Source organism: Triplophysa rosa, unplaced genomic scaffold, assembly GCF_024868665.1.
Source record: "Triplophysa rosa unplaced genomic scaffold, Trosa_1v2 scaffold6_ERROPOS1493707, whole genome shotgun sequence".
Taxonomy (NCBI): Eukaryota; Metazoa; Chordata; class Actinopteri; order Cypriniformes; family Nemacheilidae; genus Triplophysa; species Triplophysa rosa.
This window is the reverse complement of record NW_026634718.1, coordinates 1-17,823: the sequence shown is the minus strand read 5'-3', so window position 1 is coordinate 17,823 and position 17,823 is coordinate 1. Positions and strand designations below refer to the sequence as shown.

Below are 17,823 nucleotides of genomic sequence, written 5' to 3'. Positions count from 1 at the left end.
GTACTCCCTGAGAAAATGTACTCCCTGAATGTATTTCTGAGATAACGCTCACTATAATGATGTCATCATCAATCGCTAAAACAATTAAATCATTTTTCTGTCGGTCATGAATGATGTCTCATTGTTTATTGATGTTCACATCATTATCATCTGGGCTTTGTGCTTCTCCTCTATTGATCCGCTGGAGAAGGACAGCTGGACCTCAGGGATGGGATGGTGCTGGTGTCGCCCGTCATCGCTCAAGCCAGTGGTGTGCATTACATCGCTGTAGCTACACATAATTAACTTACCGTCCTTTGTAGCAATCAATGGCACTGGCCTCCGAAGATTAACGCCAGCGATCCTTCAGCATTAGGGACGGTCAGATGACCTCAGGTGACCTCTATTAGCTCCCCTCATTTGTTTACATGCGAGAGGTTCGGCCTGAACATCGACTGAGGTCGGCATCGATGCTAGAAGCATGAAATTGGAGCGTTCCTGTTTGTTCCTGGTGGCTGTTTTACGTGGCAGAGCGACATAATTAAAGACGACGAGCGAGAAACACTCAGGACGTGAATGTTGCGCTGCGCCTAACAAATCGACCGCCATCCATCTTGCTTCCGCCCGTCTCATTCCTAAGTGCCATAGCTCATTGCGTCTAAACGGGCTGGAATTAAAATTGGCCGATACCCATCAAAATAACTTGGACAGACGAGAGGTGCTATAAATGGACCCCTCTCTCCCCACCCCACCTGCACAGTAATGTGAATTCTGAGGCACGACAGAGTGTTTAAGAGAGCAGATCGATGGGGAAACATTTGAGTAGGTGTTTCTCCTCGCAGCCACTCCATTCTATCCAAAGAAATCCATCTGCAGTGAGCTAATGATCTGCTGTTCGGCATCAGCAGTAAGAAAAGTCCTTTATTTACATTGGAGAAAGTGCGGGGACAGCAGGCTGGAGCCCAGAGCCTGGCACAGATAACTCACCGTCCCTCTGTGTGCCCGGCCTAAAATGTCTGTTAATCTGCTCTCGGACCAAACACACAAAGAGAGAGCGAAAGAGAAGGAAAGAGAGAAGACTGAGAGAGAGAGAGAGAGATGCCTTCAGATCATGTTTCCGTCAGCTCAAATAGCTATTGACCAGCTCAACCAGCTTCTATCTGTGGTTTTTCTGTCAATCTGAGGAAACTAGAGAAGAGAGAAAGAGAAAAGTACAATGGCCTACTACTATACTACTCAAAATAAACACCTTTCATTTATAACAAAAGAGAGCTCCAATTTGGTTTTAACATTAAGTTACTATGTTGCTTGGCACAGTTAAGGCCCTTTCACACCAAGAACATTCTAAAGATCTTTGCACATACGGTCTGAAATTTCCGTATGCGTATTTTCGTATTTGGCGCTCGTTTGTACGGTGTCTCTGAATTGTCAAAACACCTCTCAAAATGCTTGCTACAGATGGGAAAAACGCAGAAAATCGAACCCAGTCCAAATTTTTTTATGACGGACAAAAATATCGGAGGCAATGTGCAATGGCCTTAAAAGTGATCCCGTTGATATAATATACTGTATATATTGTTATAGTTGTGGCACCGACTGCTGTGTTCGTAGCTTTAAAATGATTTTCAAACCTTTCTTCGTGGTTATCGTCCTTGGTGTGTACAGGCCTTTTACGATAATCAACTCAATATTGACTTCAAGCCGCTGTCCACAACAATGTTTGAGGGCCCATATTTGTTTCTAATCCTTCATAAATGCAAATAAGCAAACCCTAACAAATATCCAATAGTTGTTTTAGCTTATTTTAACACTTCGGTTGTCTTGTTTAAAACTAATTTAAACCATATTTAGGCCTCCTTGGAGGTTTGTTAAGGCCTTCTAGTTGAAAAACACTGAACTAGAATTACACTTATTACCAATAAATGTAGTCACTACATTTGCAGATTATTTGCATATTTCATTGTAATCATTGACTTTATAGTGTAATTTTATTTTAACACGTGTTTCATAAAAGCAATAAGCGAGAGTTTAACAGGGCCATGTATTCACAGTACAGAAAACTGTTTGATTTCTTTGTTTCACACTGTGAACAAATTCACAGCAGTATGCATTTCGCTTGCATTTCATTTTAAACACAGAACCTTATTCATGAAACGCACGAATCTGTGTGATCATTTGTAAAACCATTCTCATTTAAACTGACACATTGAGGCAACAGTTCACATATGAAGGTTTTCTACTCCAAAGCCACAGATGTGAGGAAAGAGAAGAACATCACATCTGGGCTCCGCAGAATGAGGCTGGTGAGAAACGTGGCAACCGTAATATCTGGAGACCGAGCATCCACCTCCTCCGTCACTGTCAAAGCCTCAACACGAGGACGGAAAATCAGTTTAAAGCCACACGCTTTAAACTGAAACCCCAATACACAAATGAAGAAGCCTCATTTTCCCCTCGCAGTTTTCCATTAAACCCCTCAGTTTGCATGCGTGTGTGATAAGAACGTGCTTTTGTGAGTGTGTTTGTGTTGCACTGTAGCACAATGGTCAGCGTGAACGCTGAAAGAATCAAATACCCACAGGCCTCTGGAGCTATTACAGACAACACGGCCGCTTTGATTGGCTGCATTCAGCTGCCAAAAAGGGAAATTGAGTTGTCGTCGCTCGCCCACAGGTAGCAATCACAGTCTTCAATGATGCTCTGAGCGACGGCCTATTGAAAGGCTGGATATTAAATCCCAGAGGACACACAAACACACGTGTGCCGGTGCTGTCTGGAGCTTTTAGCAGAACATCTTTACCATCTCTAGCCAGTATTCAATAAATGTGAATTTAAGTACAGAGCGTTGAGGGAGACGCTTCACAGAGGCTCACTTCAGACAGTCAGTGTCTGGCTTTGACAAAACTGTTTACTTCAATTTACTTCGCTTATGATGATGCTCACCTCACTTCTATTGTGCACAAACTTCTGACCACAATCAACAATCAGCTTGTGATGTTTCTGGTCCCATGTGCACCGAACTTACACACTAAACCTCTGTCCGAAGATCCCAGGCCGAGATAAGAACATTGAGATTTTACATCCAAATGCCCTTTTTGAAGAAAACATCGTATTTCCTCATCCTGGTGACATTCCAAACCCACTTTTTTGTGGAAGTCACGCTGCTTTTTATATGACAGAAGCAGACAGTAACCAGGGGCTCTTCTAAATTAAAGGGATAGTTCATCAAAAAATGAAAATGATTGCATCATTTATTCACCCTCGTATCATTCCAAACTTGTCTGACTTTCTCTTTTCTGTGGAACACAAAAGAAGACATTTTTAAGAACGTTGGTAACCAAACAACGCAGGACCCCATTGACTGTGCGTACACAAAATCACCAAGACGTTTCTCAAAATATCTTCTTTTGTCATTCACAGAAGAAAGACAAGCTTTCCTGTAGCTCAGTGGTAAGAGCATTGCGTTAACAACAATGCATACTTATGTATAAATGTATAGGATAATGCAATGTAAGTCGCTTTGGATAAAAGCGTCTGCCAAATGAAAATGTAAAGAAAGTAAATCATGAAAGTGAGTAAATGATGAGTTTTTATTTTTGGGTGAACTATCCCTTTAAGGCTAAAATACACTACAAGACTTTTGCTCAGATTTTCAGTCTGGACTTGTTGCAGAAAATCTGTGCCAGTCTGCAGGTTTGATCCGTTAGTGTGTTTCTATCTGAAACTTTCAAAAAGTCTGCAAGTGTATGATGTCCAGTTTTAAAAAAATCTGTTCAGATTTGAAAAGTCTTGTAGTGTATTCCAGCCATTAAGAAGCATCCTAAAAGCATCCCAGATGTGTGGGGAAGACCAAAACTTTTATTCCTCTTTATCGGTCAAAGCTCTCAAAGCTCATTTGTGAAGGTAAACATCAAATCTGATGGCCTCTGTGATGAAATCAAACCGAGTGCAACACGCGTCGTCATGCAGAGTATCACAATATGAAGAAAATCAGGTTATTATTAAAAGTGTGAAACAACCCCTGGTCACCGTATGATTTCATTACATGGAAAACAGCAGCTCAGAGACTCCACAGAAGAAAGAAAGCTACAGTATTCAGGCTTGAAATGACAGTATTTAAAAAAAGACGCAAAGAAACTAGAGCGTAGTTTAACTAGAGAACGGTCACTGTCGTCTGAGACTGTCTGTCTCGTCTTTACTGCGTCCCGTGAGAGTTTGTTATAACAGGGTTTGTGTGGCAGACGAACATCTCAGCATCAAACTCTTTGCTGTCTGGAGTCCTAATGATGCCCATGTCCCAGACAACAACCACAAACAGCCCAACAATAACAGCACGGTAGCTTTATGGGCTTCTCCGCACGGCCCTCAGAGTTTAACAAGACTGAGAAATTCCACTCTCATTACAGTCGGCAGGAAGGTGGGGGGACACTGTAAAACTCTCCTCTGAATTATTCATCTGCTTGAGTTTCCAACTCGTACACTCAGCCGCCTGAGGGAGCAAGAGCGCCTGTGCGTTCTACGGTTTTCAGATGCTTACCCACCCCACTAACTCCCACCCCGCATGACTGCAGGCGATACTGACCGGACGTCTCGTCCACGCGCTCTTCCACCGTATGCTCTTTCTGATGGACCCACTCGCTGTTGCACTTGAAGTAAATCTGCGTGGCAGGCGTGGCTTTGCAGTAGAGGTTGACGGGTTTGTTCTTGACGATGTACGCCTCTTCTGGCTCCAACAGGAAGTGTGGGAGGGGCTCTGGCGGGTCAGAGGGAAAGGTCTCCGGGAGCTCGCCCAATCCCAGGTAGTCGTCATCTATAAATGAGAGGAGAAAACAGACAACAAGGAGTTAGTTACAGAAGCAGAAGTGCACATCAGAGGGCGTGTTTATGGAAACATGTTTGACCGGAGGGCTGCTTGGATGTAAGATTGTTTACTGGTCACCCCTTTGGGGAGCAGTTGTGTCCGGTAATAAGCAGGCTGTGCATGTATGGCTAGTAACATACTCGACACAAGCATGACAAGGCACATGTGAGGTCCCGCTAACCATTCTTACTCTACTGTGTTAAATCAAACATCAGGCGAGAGAATAACTGTGCCTTTAAATATGTTATGTTAGATAGACTGCTATAAACACATAGACAGTTAGACTTTAAACTAAACTCGGTCTACGCTAAAATACACTGTGCTCTGTTTTCATGCACTAATTTTGTACTTAATATAGAAAAAATGCGATAAACTTAAGATAAAGAAGATCTTGGCGTACTCAACGGTGATATTTTGACACACCATGAATAGCAGTACTAAAGACTATATTTGTAATACATTAAGTACAAACCTAATGTCTGAAAAAAGAGCCCTTTAAGTAAGTAACTAATTTAAAAGAAAGTGTATTTTAGTGCACAATTTGGGTTGCTCAGCAATCACAATACAATACAATATGTAATTATAAAAAAATATATATATATACTGTAAATAAATAATAAATATAAAATAATACAATGTGTTGTATTAGTTAGGGGTGTAACAATATATCTAAGTATTACATATAGCAATACAAAACATTAAGATATGTATCATAGAGCTATTAAGATGTGTATTGTGTATAGTAGAGCTATGGCAATTTATTTTAAATTAAATATATTTTTAAATTGTTATGTTAAAATTCAGGTTTTTTTGTGACAGATCCAGATTCAGTTTTTATTAGTTTACATAAAAATAGTTTAATTAAACGTACACTGTTGTCAATTCTTAAACGAAATAGCAAATGTTACTAAAAATTGTTAATGTTTTGGGAAAAAAATCTGTCATTTGAATGCCAGTTTCATATTTTTAAATTTGTTACAAATACCGTGATGCAACCTTAATCATAAACCCAGTATCGTGTATCGTATTGAATTATAAACTGAGCGTATCGTTAATGTAAATATAATAAATAAATATGATTAATATATAATATAAATAATAACTAGATATGATTACAAAAAAATGTTTTACACAACTTTTGAACAAAATGCAAAAAGAAATGAATAAAATTCAGAAAAACATATATTCCTGAAATGTTAACAATTTGTAATAATTTGTCACTGTACATACAGCTTGAACTGACAGCATTCGAGGTTTAACCTCTGTGTAAAATAATTCAAATTGATTAGGTTTGGATAGTTTAACATCAAAATAAAAATAGGAAAGGAATAAAAAAACATTTGACAATGGGCACATGTTGGCAGTTTGACCAATAGGATAAAACAGACATGTCACAGCTCTACGATGACCAAGTAGACAATTTACACATCTATTATGAGAAAAACCACCAGCAGTAATAAAATGATTCTCAAACATTTCTGGAATGAAAGATCAGTGTTTTTCTCAAACACACACCTATATGTATCTGCCTGAACTGAAGCAACAGACCTCATGGCTAAAGGTATACAGGAACATGCTATTTAAATTCCAGTTGAGAAATAAGAGAGAATCTGCTGTAAGTGCTCTGTGGACACACTCAAATATCCGACCTCTGATTCCAGGCCGTCCACAAGAGGGAAGCTGAAAGACATTATCAGAGATATTCGTCACCTCTGAATACGTTTTCTATTCTTAACACCCGACTGGCAGGCATCAATTATTTACAGAGACACAGAGAGAGAGCGCAAGTGTGCAAGAGGTTAAAATGCAGCATCAAAGATTCTTCACTGCTTCGCTACACGCTGGCCCAGTCCAGACTGTGTGTCTCACAAACCCTGCCAGTACACAGCAGTGATTTCACATCAATATCAGCCGTGATGTTACAGGACTGCATTAGCACACAGAGCCCCAGGGGTTTCTGGGTAGTGTGTGTCTGCTTTTCTTCACAGGTTGGTCCTAAATCACACCTGCCCTGTCATCAGCCTCTAATCACTTGCTAATTGAAGGAGCGCCGTGGCCTGGACCTGACCCCTCAACATGGACCACATTACACGTGCGTGTCATTTAACACGAGAAAAAGAGGAAGCTGTCTTTGAAAGTTCTTTTTGCTGTTGTAAGATGTTGCTGTAGGGTATTGCTGTTTAGTTTAACAGTATGGCGTTGCTGTGCAGTTATAAGATGTTGCTGTGGAGTTGCTAAGGTGTTGCTGTGGAGTTGCTAAGGTGTTGCTGTGCAGTTATAAGATGTTGCAGAGCAGTTGCTAAGGTGTTGTTGTGCAGTTGCTAATGTAACAATGATTGCCAACTAAGCAAGACTTACTAACTATTCTTGAACATTGCAGTCTTATCCTAGGGAAGCCATTTTATACAATAATAATTCAGGTGAGGTGCATTACACTGATTTTTACCAGTAATTTACGACTGTGCCCAACAACCCCTTTAAAAATCACAGTAATGTAATCAGTAGATTACTGCAACAAATACTGGCATACTTTTAACAAAACCAGTTACAGCTAGTTTCAAAGCTAGTAATAGCTTCAAATCTTTGGGTAAAGCTGCTGTATTTCTCACAAGTAGCTCACCACATTAACATTTATTCATTATTATGGGGTGAGTAACAGCAAACTACAAACAAACAAACAAACAAAAAGCTTCTCATCAACTGTTTGTGCTTCATGGCCCTGAGCTCGAGGGAGGAGGGGGCATGTGGGGCGTATCTGAGCAGAGCAGGGGAGGTTTATCAGCTCAACAATTAGATGTGGACCAGAACCATGTCCTGGTAAAACTGCCTCGCCAAGCATGATCACTATCTCAGTCACACACGCATGCATACAAACCCATACTGTACACACACACACACACACACACACCACGTGTGCACAAACACACACACAGACACACACTGTTATCTTGAATGCCTCTAGGAACATTTACATTTAAGAAGCTGGCTTTCATCCAGTGTAGCTTACAGTTACCATCCAGCTATATATTTAGCTATACATTAGTACATGCATTCTCGGGCTAATCCAACCTATGCAAGTGCCTGAGCTACAGATTTTTTTCTCTTGTGATAAACCAATGATAGTCTTCTAAGACTCATCACGCTATCAGACACCAGTGCCTCCCACCAGCCTGCCAGACCTTGACCCAAAAAACAGACTCGCACATGTAGGAAACTCATGGAGCAGCGGTCTATTTCTCTCTATCTGTCTGAAGCAGGGCAGGGACGAGAGATCAGACAGAGACATGAAAGGGTTTAGTGTGTTGTCCCTGCATGCAAGCGCCAATTCATCAACCTCCAGAGTGCCTGAAATAATAAATATAAGAGAATAAAAAGACGCTTTCTAGAGAAAAAGCACTTGAGAAAAGGAAAAGCACGACAAAAACATGCTGTCACGCCAACAAGTCCCCACTGATTCTGAGCTCTCCAATGGGTGAAGAGACACACATAACAATCCCCATTCATCACGCAACCTCGTGATATGTTTCGTAACACAGCACATGTGTCCACACGTGCGCTGCCCGTCACACCTGCCTGTCTTTAACCACTGTTTATTCACTATTGTGAACTGAAGTGAGCAGTTGCCCCCCTCATAGATGATTGTAGTGTAGATACGGCGGTCCGAGGGGGCCGGAGCTGGGGTCCGCCCCGTCTGCATGCCGTCACGCTGGGGGAAATCTTCACGCCACACTGCCACGCTTTGATGCTGGTTCTCTGGGATGTAATTTGAGTTTGGGCCTGTTATCGCAATCACATCTAGAAAAGTCAACCACACCTTCTTCTCAGAACAGCAGGCTTCTTGATTTCCCATAAAATAAAAAACACAAACGAGAAAAAGCAGAAATGAAAGGGGTATGACCTTGAATAAAAAGTGTTGAGGGTCCGTCTCTGCGTAAGCAGACACACCGTTCAGCCACCGCTCGACCTTCTTCACCTCTGGAAACTAAAACAACACGCTTAAGGCAATTAGTGTTTCATCTCCAGTGATGAATGTTTTTGTTGAAGTCACTCACAACAAGTTAGTTTGTTGGTGGACCATACGCCTTAACCCCGATTTCTCAAATGCTTTACTTTGAATTTAATCTGAAAAGTACTCAATTGCTTCCATATGATGTGAAATTACAATTTCATTATAGAAGTTCCCACAGAGTCTATTAGAATTTGCAGAAGTGTTTTCCGTAGAGAAACAGAACAGCAAAATACTATAATCAAAGCTTTAAAGTATAAACTGACGTGATTTTGGATCATGCTGCTTGTGTGTGCACAAACAAGTCAAATTTAAACAAATATTTGAAGGAAGTAATTGTGTTTTAGCATCAATCCGGCTGAAATCAGATTAGTCTAGCCGAACACCAGCCTGCTGGGAGACTAGTTAATACCAGTTAAAACCATCAAAGCCCTCCAGGCTGGTTTAAGATGTATTTTTATGACGCTCATTTTAAAACAAATGAAATGGAATGGGGCGTAAAGAACGGTGATAGTGGTGTGAATGGTGATAGAACCGTAAAATGGTACATAAAGAAATTAAATAGAAAGAAATGCAAAAGAACTTGTGGGATAGGGATAGTTCAAACAAACATGGAAATTATTTTATCATTTACTCACCCTCGTGTAGTTCAAAACCTGTATGACTGTCTCTCTTTTGCAAGCACAAAAGAAGATATTTAAAGAACGTTGATAACCAAACAACACTTGTCTCCATTGACTTGCATTCTACAAATAAAACGACCAAAAAATGTCTAATATCTCTTTTCGTTTGTGTTCTGCAGAGGAAAGAGTCATACACAGGTTTTGAACGACATGACAATTTATAATTTTGGGTAAACCATCCCTTTAAACTCTCTACATACTCTCAGCGTTTCTAATCAATTTTCATTTTCAAATGACTTCAAAAATGACTAGACTGAATGTCTGAAAGTATGAAAAGAGAAAGAGACAGAAAGGGAGAAGCAGATGTTATAGAAGGTCAGCAAGTGCGAAGCCAGAGTGAATATTCCAGCACAAATCTTTCAATTGGATTTCTCTTGCTGGATCGCTTCACGAAAATGAAACGCGCTCTCACAAGCTGTGATATGGAAGCCGAGCCGAGCAGTGACCCGTCAGATCACAGTATATATCTGTTCACTTTACCGCATACTGCCTGCATCCGCTACACATGCGCTTGGGCTTCAGGTGAGCTGCAGCATCTCTGATGGCTTCCTAAACTCACGGGGCTCACAAACCCCCCCTGCCTGCATCAACATCTCGAGAGATCTTTATTTGCTGGTCCAAAACATGACACTTAAGATCATCATGTATCATGAACCACGGCAATATCAAAGCCTCATCTTAGCAGTAAAAGATGCCAGAGACTTGTGAAGTCAAAGAACGAAAACAAAGTGCGCTCGTCTCCACGATGACCTGATAACATTCATGTAAGAACACAAACACATCCAGCTGCAGGATCAGCGCTGTGGAGTTTACAAAGCCCTCTTCACCTCCCATTCATATGGCGTATCGCAGATGAAGCGCCACATCTGGGGAGTTCACGCTGGCTTTATAGTTTGTAAAAGCCCAGACTTCTTCAAAGGCAGAACACACAATCTAAAAACAACACGGGTTCTGCTTGTGCTGCCCGCGCAAAGACGCCAGCTCACGCGTATCCAAACAATCCATTCTGACGGGAATAAATGATGTCTCCTCCGAGTCTCTAAGTTCGGGTTCACTGGAAGTCTGGCGCAACAAAGCGTCTACATCACCCAAAGCCTAATTGTTTTTTCAATTAAAGAAGAACTTCCCCAGAGCGGCTCGGCTTTAGCGCGTGCCGCGTTTAATGCAGGCTGGATTTTCCACACGGGTGATGAAAACCGCTGTCTCGGGATAATGCGTGTTTTAACGGGATTTCGCTGCACTTGAAATGCTTTCAAGAGAGCATCCGACGTTTGAGTTTACGCTGCAGCTGAACACAGGAGGAAATATCGCAATACAACTTAGACAATAGATAGGAAAGCATGCAGCTGAGCGCATTCAAAACGGCATCGCCAGCGCGCTGTCAAATGAGGAGAAAACGCGAAGCGCTCAAGCGAGCTGCTGGATGGAATAACATGATTTGGGGAAATGAATCCTGAAGGAGTGAAGGAACGACCGGAGAGATGCTTTCTGACGGAGAGAGAAGGAAATGGAGTCAACATTCTGGCCTTCAACAGACTGGTGCAGATTCTCATGGTTTGCATCAGGCACACTGTAAAGAAGTGAGTTTGTGTAAAATTGATCAAACTGTAATTAAATGAAAAGATTGTGTAGCATAAATTATACAAAGACAATAAATAGACATCAACCTTCTTTGTGCTCGCTGAATTCATGAATGAGTGATTCTTATGATCTGCACAAAACAGTAATGATAAGTAATGATGTGCAGTGCCATTAGTGGAACTATTTTGCGATAGTTTGTAACTTGATGTGATGAGGACTATACACAGGTACACACACATCTCCACAAATATTCTCAACATGTGCGATATCAGCTGGCTGACAGCTTTGTGAAAGATAAGCTGGATTCTATCTGTGCGCGTCCAGATTTATGGTCCTCAGGAAAGCAGTGTATCATCCTCAACTGCGCTTCTCTTCCATCAGGAGAGAGTCAAGCGTGAACGCCGGCATAAATCCTGCGTCCTGCTCTCGCTCGCTCTTATTTTCTCTTCTGTTGCTGCACAGAAAGCAAGAATGATGAGAATATGAGGTGCGGTAGATTTAAAAGATGAACGGCCTCTACTCAACAGTCATGACTAAAAGGGATTTCAGGATGTCAGCCACACAATTCTGAGATCTAAAATAATCTATTAAGTGTCACTGTGACCTCCGAGATTAACGTTACAAAAGAAACTGTTGCCATGGCTGTGGTACATAATATATTACTCCTGGTTTTACTATAGTAATGTCGAAAACACTTATCACGCTCCAGTACCTTTTTGCGTTCCCATCACAAGGCATGAACTGAAGTATTTTTAATGTGAAGTAAAGACGACATCATTAACGCACCACGAGTCGGATCGATTCCGGTGTGAAACATTTCATTACGGCCTCAGCTTAACTGAGCCTAGATTTGAACCACCAGGAGAAATTAAACTCAATGAATTATTCAACCAATGCACACGCAGGGGCGGCGGCGGTGGGCGGGCTCAGCCGTTAGCATGTTTCAATCCACGTGGCGCTTATCTAAACGCTGATAGAACCCTGTAATTGCAAAAAATGAATGAGCAGAATTGATTCGGCTCCACACATAAGTAGGAATACTCAAGAAAGGGGAGCGGAGATAAGATTACGAAACGCATTCAATAAGAAACGAACAAGCGGCAGATAAGAACGCTTCCTTCTGTTTCTCTCTACGCTTAGACGAGCGGGAAAAATGAGTCGGTGTGCCAGCGTACGCTCTGTATGTTGGGGAGCGTCTGATAACAGTTAACAGCGGGTGATTATTGTGTAACCTCACAGATAGAGGAAACACACAATCATTTCATTCTTTCTAGGTCAGAACAGAAGGCGAGGGATTGCAGAGATATACAGTTGCCATGACACTCACTTCAGCGCTGGCCCCGTTCAAAAACAGGATGAACTCCGAACGCTTCTGGAAGGTCTAACAAAGACATGCAACATTTTGGGATGCTGAGAGATGTTTAATATCTTATGCTATATCACTGTATATGAGTCTGTATTTGATACTTTTGTATAAGATGCCAAACAATCAGAAGTGATGTAGCTATATGAGGGATGCACTATAATGGGGAAAAATGTTATATATATATACAGTATATATGAAGAGTTTGGTTCCAAAATGAGAACTTATTATGTTAACATATTTTTATTGCGTTTTATTGGGCTAGTTGTATTTGTTGAGTTATGGCTTAAATCAAATCAAACCAACTGCAGTTTGATTGATATTAATTGGAATGCACAATAAAAAACATGACGTTTGAGTTCTCATTTTGGAACCAAACTCTACATACATATACTGTATATAGTACCATATACTGTATATACCGTGTATGTGGGCAGTTGAAAATAAACTGTACCATGATTCCTATGGTGTGACAGCAAAAAAATGTAGAAAACATACTACGTTATTTTATAATGTTAACATTTATTTTTATAAAATAAAATTTTATAAAGAGAGATTAACTTCATTTAGTTTTTATCAAATGTTTTGCTACGTCACACCATAAGTCACATGGTTTATTTGTTAACTACCTATATACACTGTGTGTGTTTATATTTGGTGAAATATAACAACTTGCAGGATGCAGAAGACCGCTGAAAGTCAGACTGAATTAAAGACCGCTCAGCTGGTGTTATAAAGTTCATTTCTGCATTCATCTATGACCTGCTGCTACCATACGTTACAGAAGATCAGCTCTGTGCCCATGAAGTGTAGCTAAAAAAGTACATCCATTTTTTCAGCATCTTAAATATTTAAAAACGCTGCAATATTAACAGACTTCTATACTAGATCTTATGCATATATCGCAAATACTAAAGGTTTCAGTTTTGAATCAGCCCTCTCCCGCAGCTCACAATCGCATTCCTCCGGCACCTGAAATCTCCATTCAAAGAACAGACTTTGTTCACTTCTCACCCAGGGAAATGATAAGTACAGTGCACGGAGAGAAATTAATTCCCGAGGTGTCATGGCAACAGAGCGATACTGTGGCTAGATTTCACAAGTCGATGGCAACCGCACGTCCAAACCTGCAGCCAGTTACCCAAATATCTGAATATGCTGCTTTAAATACTTGAACACAATCATGTAAGGATTAATGCATTTTTTTCTTTTTCTATGAAAAACCACAAGGCCAAAAATCATACCACAGACGACATTCCTAACTCAAAAATGTCAAATAAGTGTACACGTAGTCTGCTCTCAAAACCAGAGCGAGAGAGCCTCTCACATTCTCGCCTCTTTCCTGGTCCGGGATGAAAAGCTATTTTGTTGGTTGATTGGAGAATGATGCTGCTACTTAGAGAGCAGCTCCATCAGTCTGACAGAACGAGGAAAAAGCCGGAGAGACGGGTTCCTCCCCAGGGTGCAGTTGCCGTGATGGGTGAGCTGTCAAATGCCCCATTGTCCAAATTACCCAGCAAGCATGGTGTCACCGCCAGGGACTCATTTACAGCGGCACACCACCATCTCTCTCGGCGTACGAGCGGCAGTCTTAAAGAGACGGCCTTTACAGCCTCACCTGAGTTCAGGAGACATGCTTTAACTGATGGACAGAAGCACTTCAAACATTAAAAAACACTGCAGTTAGTGCCGCAAACTGTAAATAATCCAGTAACGACTAACTGTTTCTCACCTCACACCTAACACGAACTCTAATCCTTCTAACACACAGTGCGTCCATAGATCAAACATCTGTGAAACATGGATTTAATCCTTAAAGAAAAGATTTTCAATGCTCGTTTCGTGTGTTTGTATATCAGGCGCCTGATCTGAAGAGTAAATCAAGGCAACCTAGCGGAAAATTATGTGCCTCACAGATCGCTCTTTTATATCTCAGGAGACTTCGTAATGAAGTTCTTCATTGTGTTTTATTAAACTTTCTCTAAAATTATTTAGGAGGAATTAAAACTGAATCAAATAATACGTTTGGCGCTGTACCGTAAGAGCAGTAATGCAATTGTAGAAAGCAAAATCCATTTGAATTTGGAGAAACTAAATAAGAAAATGTGACTTTTTATTGCACATGACTAATTCATATTTCACAGATCAAGATCACATTTACTGTTGTTTACTTAAGGTAAAATAGCAAAGCTATTAAAAAAAAGTGTGAATAACATACCTCAAATCATTTGGCGAGAAATGTCTTATGTTGGTCAATCTGAGCACTAGCAAAAAACAACAGAAATATTAAAGAGATCTCATTTGTGATTGTTATTTCCTGCAGGAAATGTCACAGTCATGTCACCGGCACGCAGCGAAGGTGTTTCAAAAAGCAGACGGGGGTCAAGACTGGCGCGGGGTCACAGTCTGTCTGCTCTGGAAGTTTAATGATGGTGCCAATCAAAGCCCAGGTCCTCCCGTCACTGGCGTTACAGTGGGCAGGGATGTTCAGGAGGGACCGCCGCCCGCTGTGGGCAGAAACGAGTGAATCACAGGAGCCGTCTCGTGACCTCGGTGACCTCACGCTGTGCCCATCAGAGTCACAGATGATAATTAGCTGGAGCAGAATGCAGTCACACTCTGACCTCTGCTGTCTCAGGGTCATTACAGAAACAGCCCAGAACACAATCCAACAGCTCATTACTACGGCTGAAGAAGAGCGACTGCAGAAAGCTCACAGATGGGTTAAACTGGATTATACATGTTGACTACAATATGCAGTTGTGCATCTCAAACCTGCAGCCAGACTTCTGACTTTCAGCTGATTCAATAACTGCAATCGTGAAAAACCAACCAACCAAAACTTTTCTACAAGCAAATTTCGCTGCTCTGCACGGCCACATGTCTTCACAGGGCGAGAAATGAGAAAAGCATTTCCTAGACACGTTCTCTGCCGAATAAACACTCAACCGCTGTGATGTTCCTCCCTAATTAAGTTTCGCATATTTTTTGCTTTTTCCAGCAGTCAGCAATGTTCGTCTCTGCTCCACTGGAAATTCAACATCCCCCTTTAGATAAGTGTTCATATTTCCAAATGAACTAACAGACTAATTAAACTATTTATATTCAGTTCTGATCGCTGGGCCGAGCCGCTCGATGTCCTTAAAGCCGGCCGTCCTCCATCTGCTTTAATATTCCGCACCACGACGCCAGCGGGGAGGGGGGCAAAAGTTAAAACCTAATCTGCAAATCAAAAGTGGCCAAATATCAGAGAAAATTAATGAAGCCCAATTCACACAACATCAATACTCACATGAAAGTCAACACAACATGGCTGCTTATCTCCTCGCACACAAAGGATCGGGGGTAAAAAGGGCAAGTTCACACACACACACGGGAGTCTGTTCTGTCTCACACACACACAGTTTTTCCCATTAAGCCTGCTGATAATGATGAAGATTAACCCAAGCAAAAGAATAAATGGAACCACAGATTTACCAAAAATGAGTCAAGATAAGCATGTAGTCTAAACAAGTGTATGTGAAAAAAGCCCATCAGAAAGTGCGATACTATTAATTGTATAAAAAAATGACCAAATTCAAGGTCGAGAATATTATAGTCTAGGAATATTTTTCAGCTGCATTTCCAAAGACATTCTACAAATATTCTACTATATAAATACTACATTTCAACTTTAAGTAAACATGTTTCCTTTTATCCAGCTTTGAAAATTCAGGAACTGTTCTGATTATAACTTAATATAAGAAATGAGGAGGATTTCTCATCTGTAAAACAAAACCTTAATAAGACACCATGCTGATTTCCCGCTGATAACAGAATTATCAAAAACCAAAAAAACTCATAATTCCCCATAAAATAACATCCCTGTAACAAGCGCTGGATAAATTCAACTCACATTTATCTGTCATCAGTCTGGTCATTATTTTACACCTGTAAATGTTTCAGTCCTAGGTAACTAACATTTACCAGTGTAAAACCCTGACACACACTCACGCACACACACACACACACACACACACACACACACACACACACAGTGAGTCTTGAGCTGAAGGGCATTCAGGACTTGAGACTTCTATTGTCTCCAGAGCCCAAAACGTTCCTACTGTCTGTCACACAATCCATCCCTGCTCTCTCGCTCTCTCTCTCTCTCTCTCTCTCTCTCTCTCTCTCTGTCACTCACTCAGCTCTGGAGGAAGTGAAGCATGAATAATCTTCGTCTCATCCCACACACCTGTAAAACACACATACTGTACAACCTCCACTGGCCCAAAAACACTTCAACGCTGCCCGATCTCCCCAGAGAAAGTCCAAGCTCACTTTTATACAGTTATAGACCGCTTCGCAACATGCAAACGCTGGTCCAGCAGCACTTTCGCTTGCATTTTTGAAGGATATATAATTACTCTGTTTATACTAGAATCGCTTATATTATATAGCTTATATTAAAATCTTTACCATAACATTCCAAATTGAATCATTCTTAAGAAATTACCTTTGTCTCAGATGCTTCTCCTTGAATGAAAAGACACAAAAGGAAGTAAACATACAGTCTAGCCAGCAGTTTTTGTTAACTACAGGTGAGAGGCTTTTGTTAAATTCACACGTTTCTCTTCAAAGAAGCACTGTCAAATATCACGTGGATCGTAGTGTTTTTGGAGAAACATTTGAGGAGCAAATTTCAACCTGCGCTCCCTGGAAAGAAACTATTGAGATCTTTCTCTGTTGATCTTTATTAGGACGTGCAGTTCTAACTGCACATCAGACGTGCCGGTGACACACCGTAGGTGTTGAAGCAGCAGCCCTGGAAGCAGATGAGAGGAGAGTTTGATGTGTGTTTTAATGCGACGGGACTCGTGTAATGCGGAGTTGCAAATCTTCGCCTGCAGCAGTGAAGTTGATCTGCATGTTGAAGAGAGGAAAGGAGAAACTCGTGCCAACGAATGATGATGGTGTTACAGCAGGAGTTTGAAATAACATGACCAGCCCCTTCAGAGTGTTATCATGACCTCGGGCGAGAGGATGCGCTCCTCCCTGACGCGCCGTGACACATGAGAGCCTCACAAACCCACTTAGTCATTATCAGAACCAAGACAATCCGCATAACCCCACAACTTGTCTACTTTACAGAAACCTTATTAACATTTTTTGCGTGTAAAACGGGGTGGGACGATTCAACTTAAATCTCAAAGCAAACATCATCAAAAAATATTTTTAATGATAATATTCTCAGTTGGTTCTTATTCTTAGAACTAAAGAGTTTGGATAAGAACTAATTACGATTTAATTATTATCGTTATGTGTTGCACGTGTATTTTAATCACTAAAACCATATCCAAATATTCAATGG

The 17,823-nt window shown here is 41.0% G+C and overlaps 1 protein-coding gene across 1 annotated transcript in view; it reads right to left on the bottom strand.

Moving 5' to 3' along the window:
• The window catches only part of unc5cb (unc-5 netrin receptor Cb), a 56,400-nt gene extending 47,710 nt beyond the window's left edge, over positions 1-8,690 (bottom strand). Inside the window, exons 1-3 of the mRNA XM_057328698.1 lie at positions 8,414-8,690; positions 8,045-8,185; positions 4,562-4,789 (exon numbers count right to left, since the gene is read on the bottom strand). Of these exons, the coding sequence (XP_057184681.1) occupies positions 4,562-4,789; positions 8,045-8,185; positions 8,414-8,690 (646 nt within the window). The remainder of the gene's footprint in view (positions 1-4,561; positions 4,790-8,044; positions 8,186-8,413) is intronic.
• Between the last annotated feature and the right edge of the window lie 9,133 nt (positions 8,691-17,823).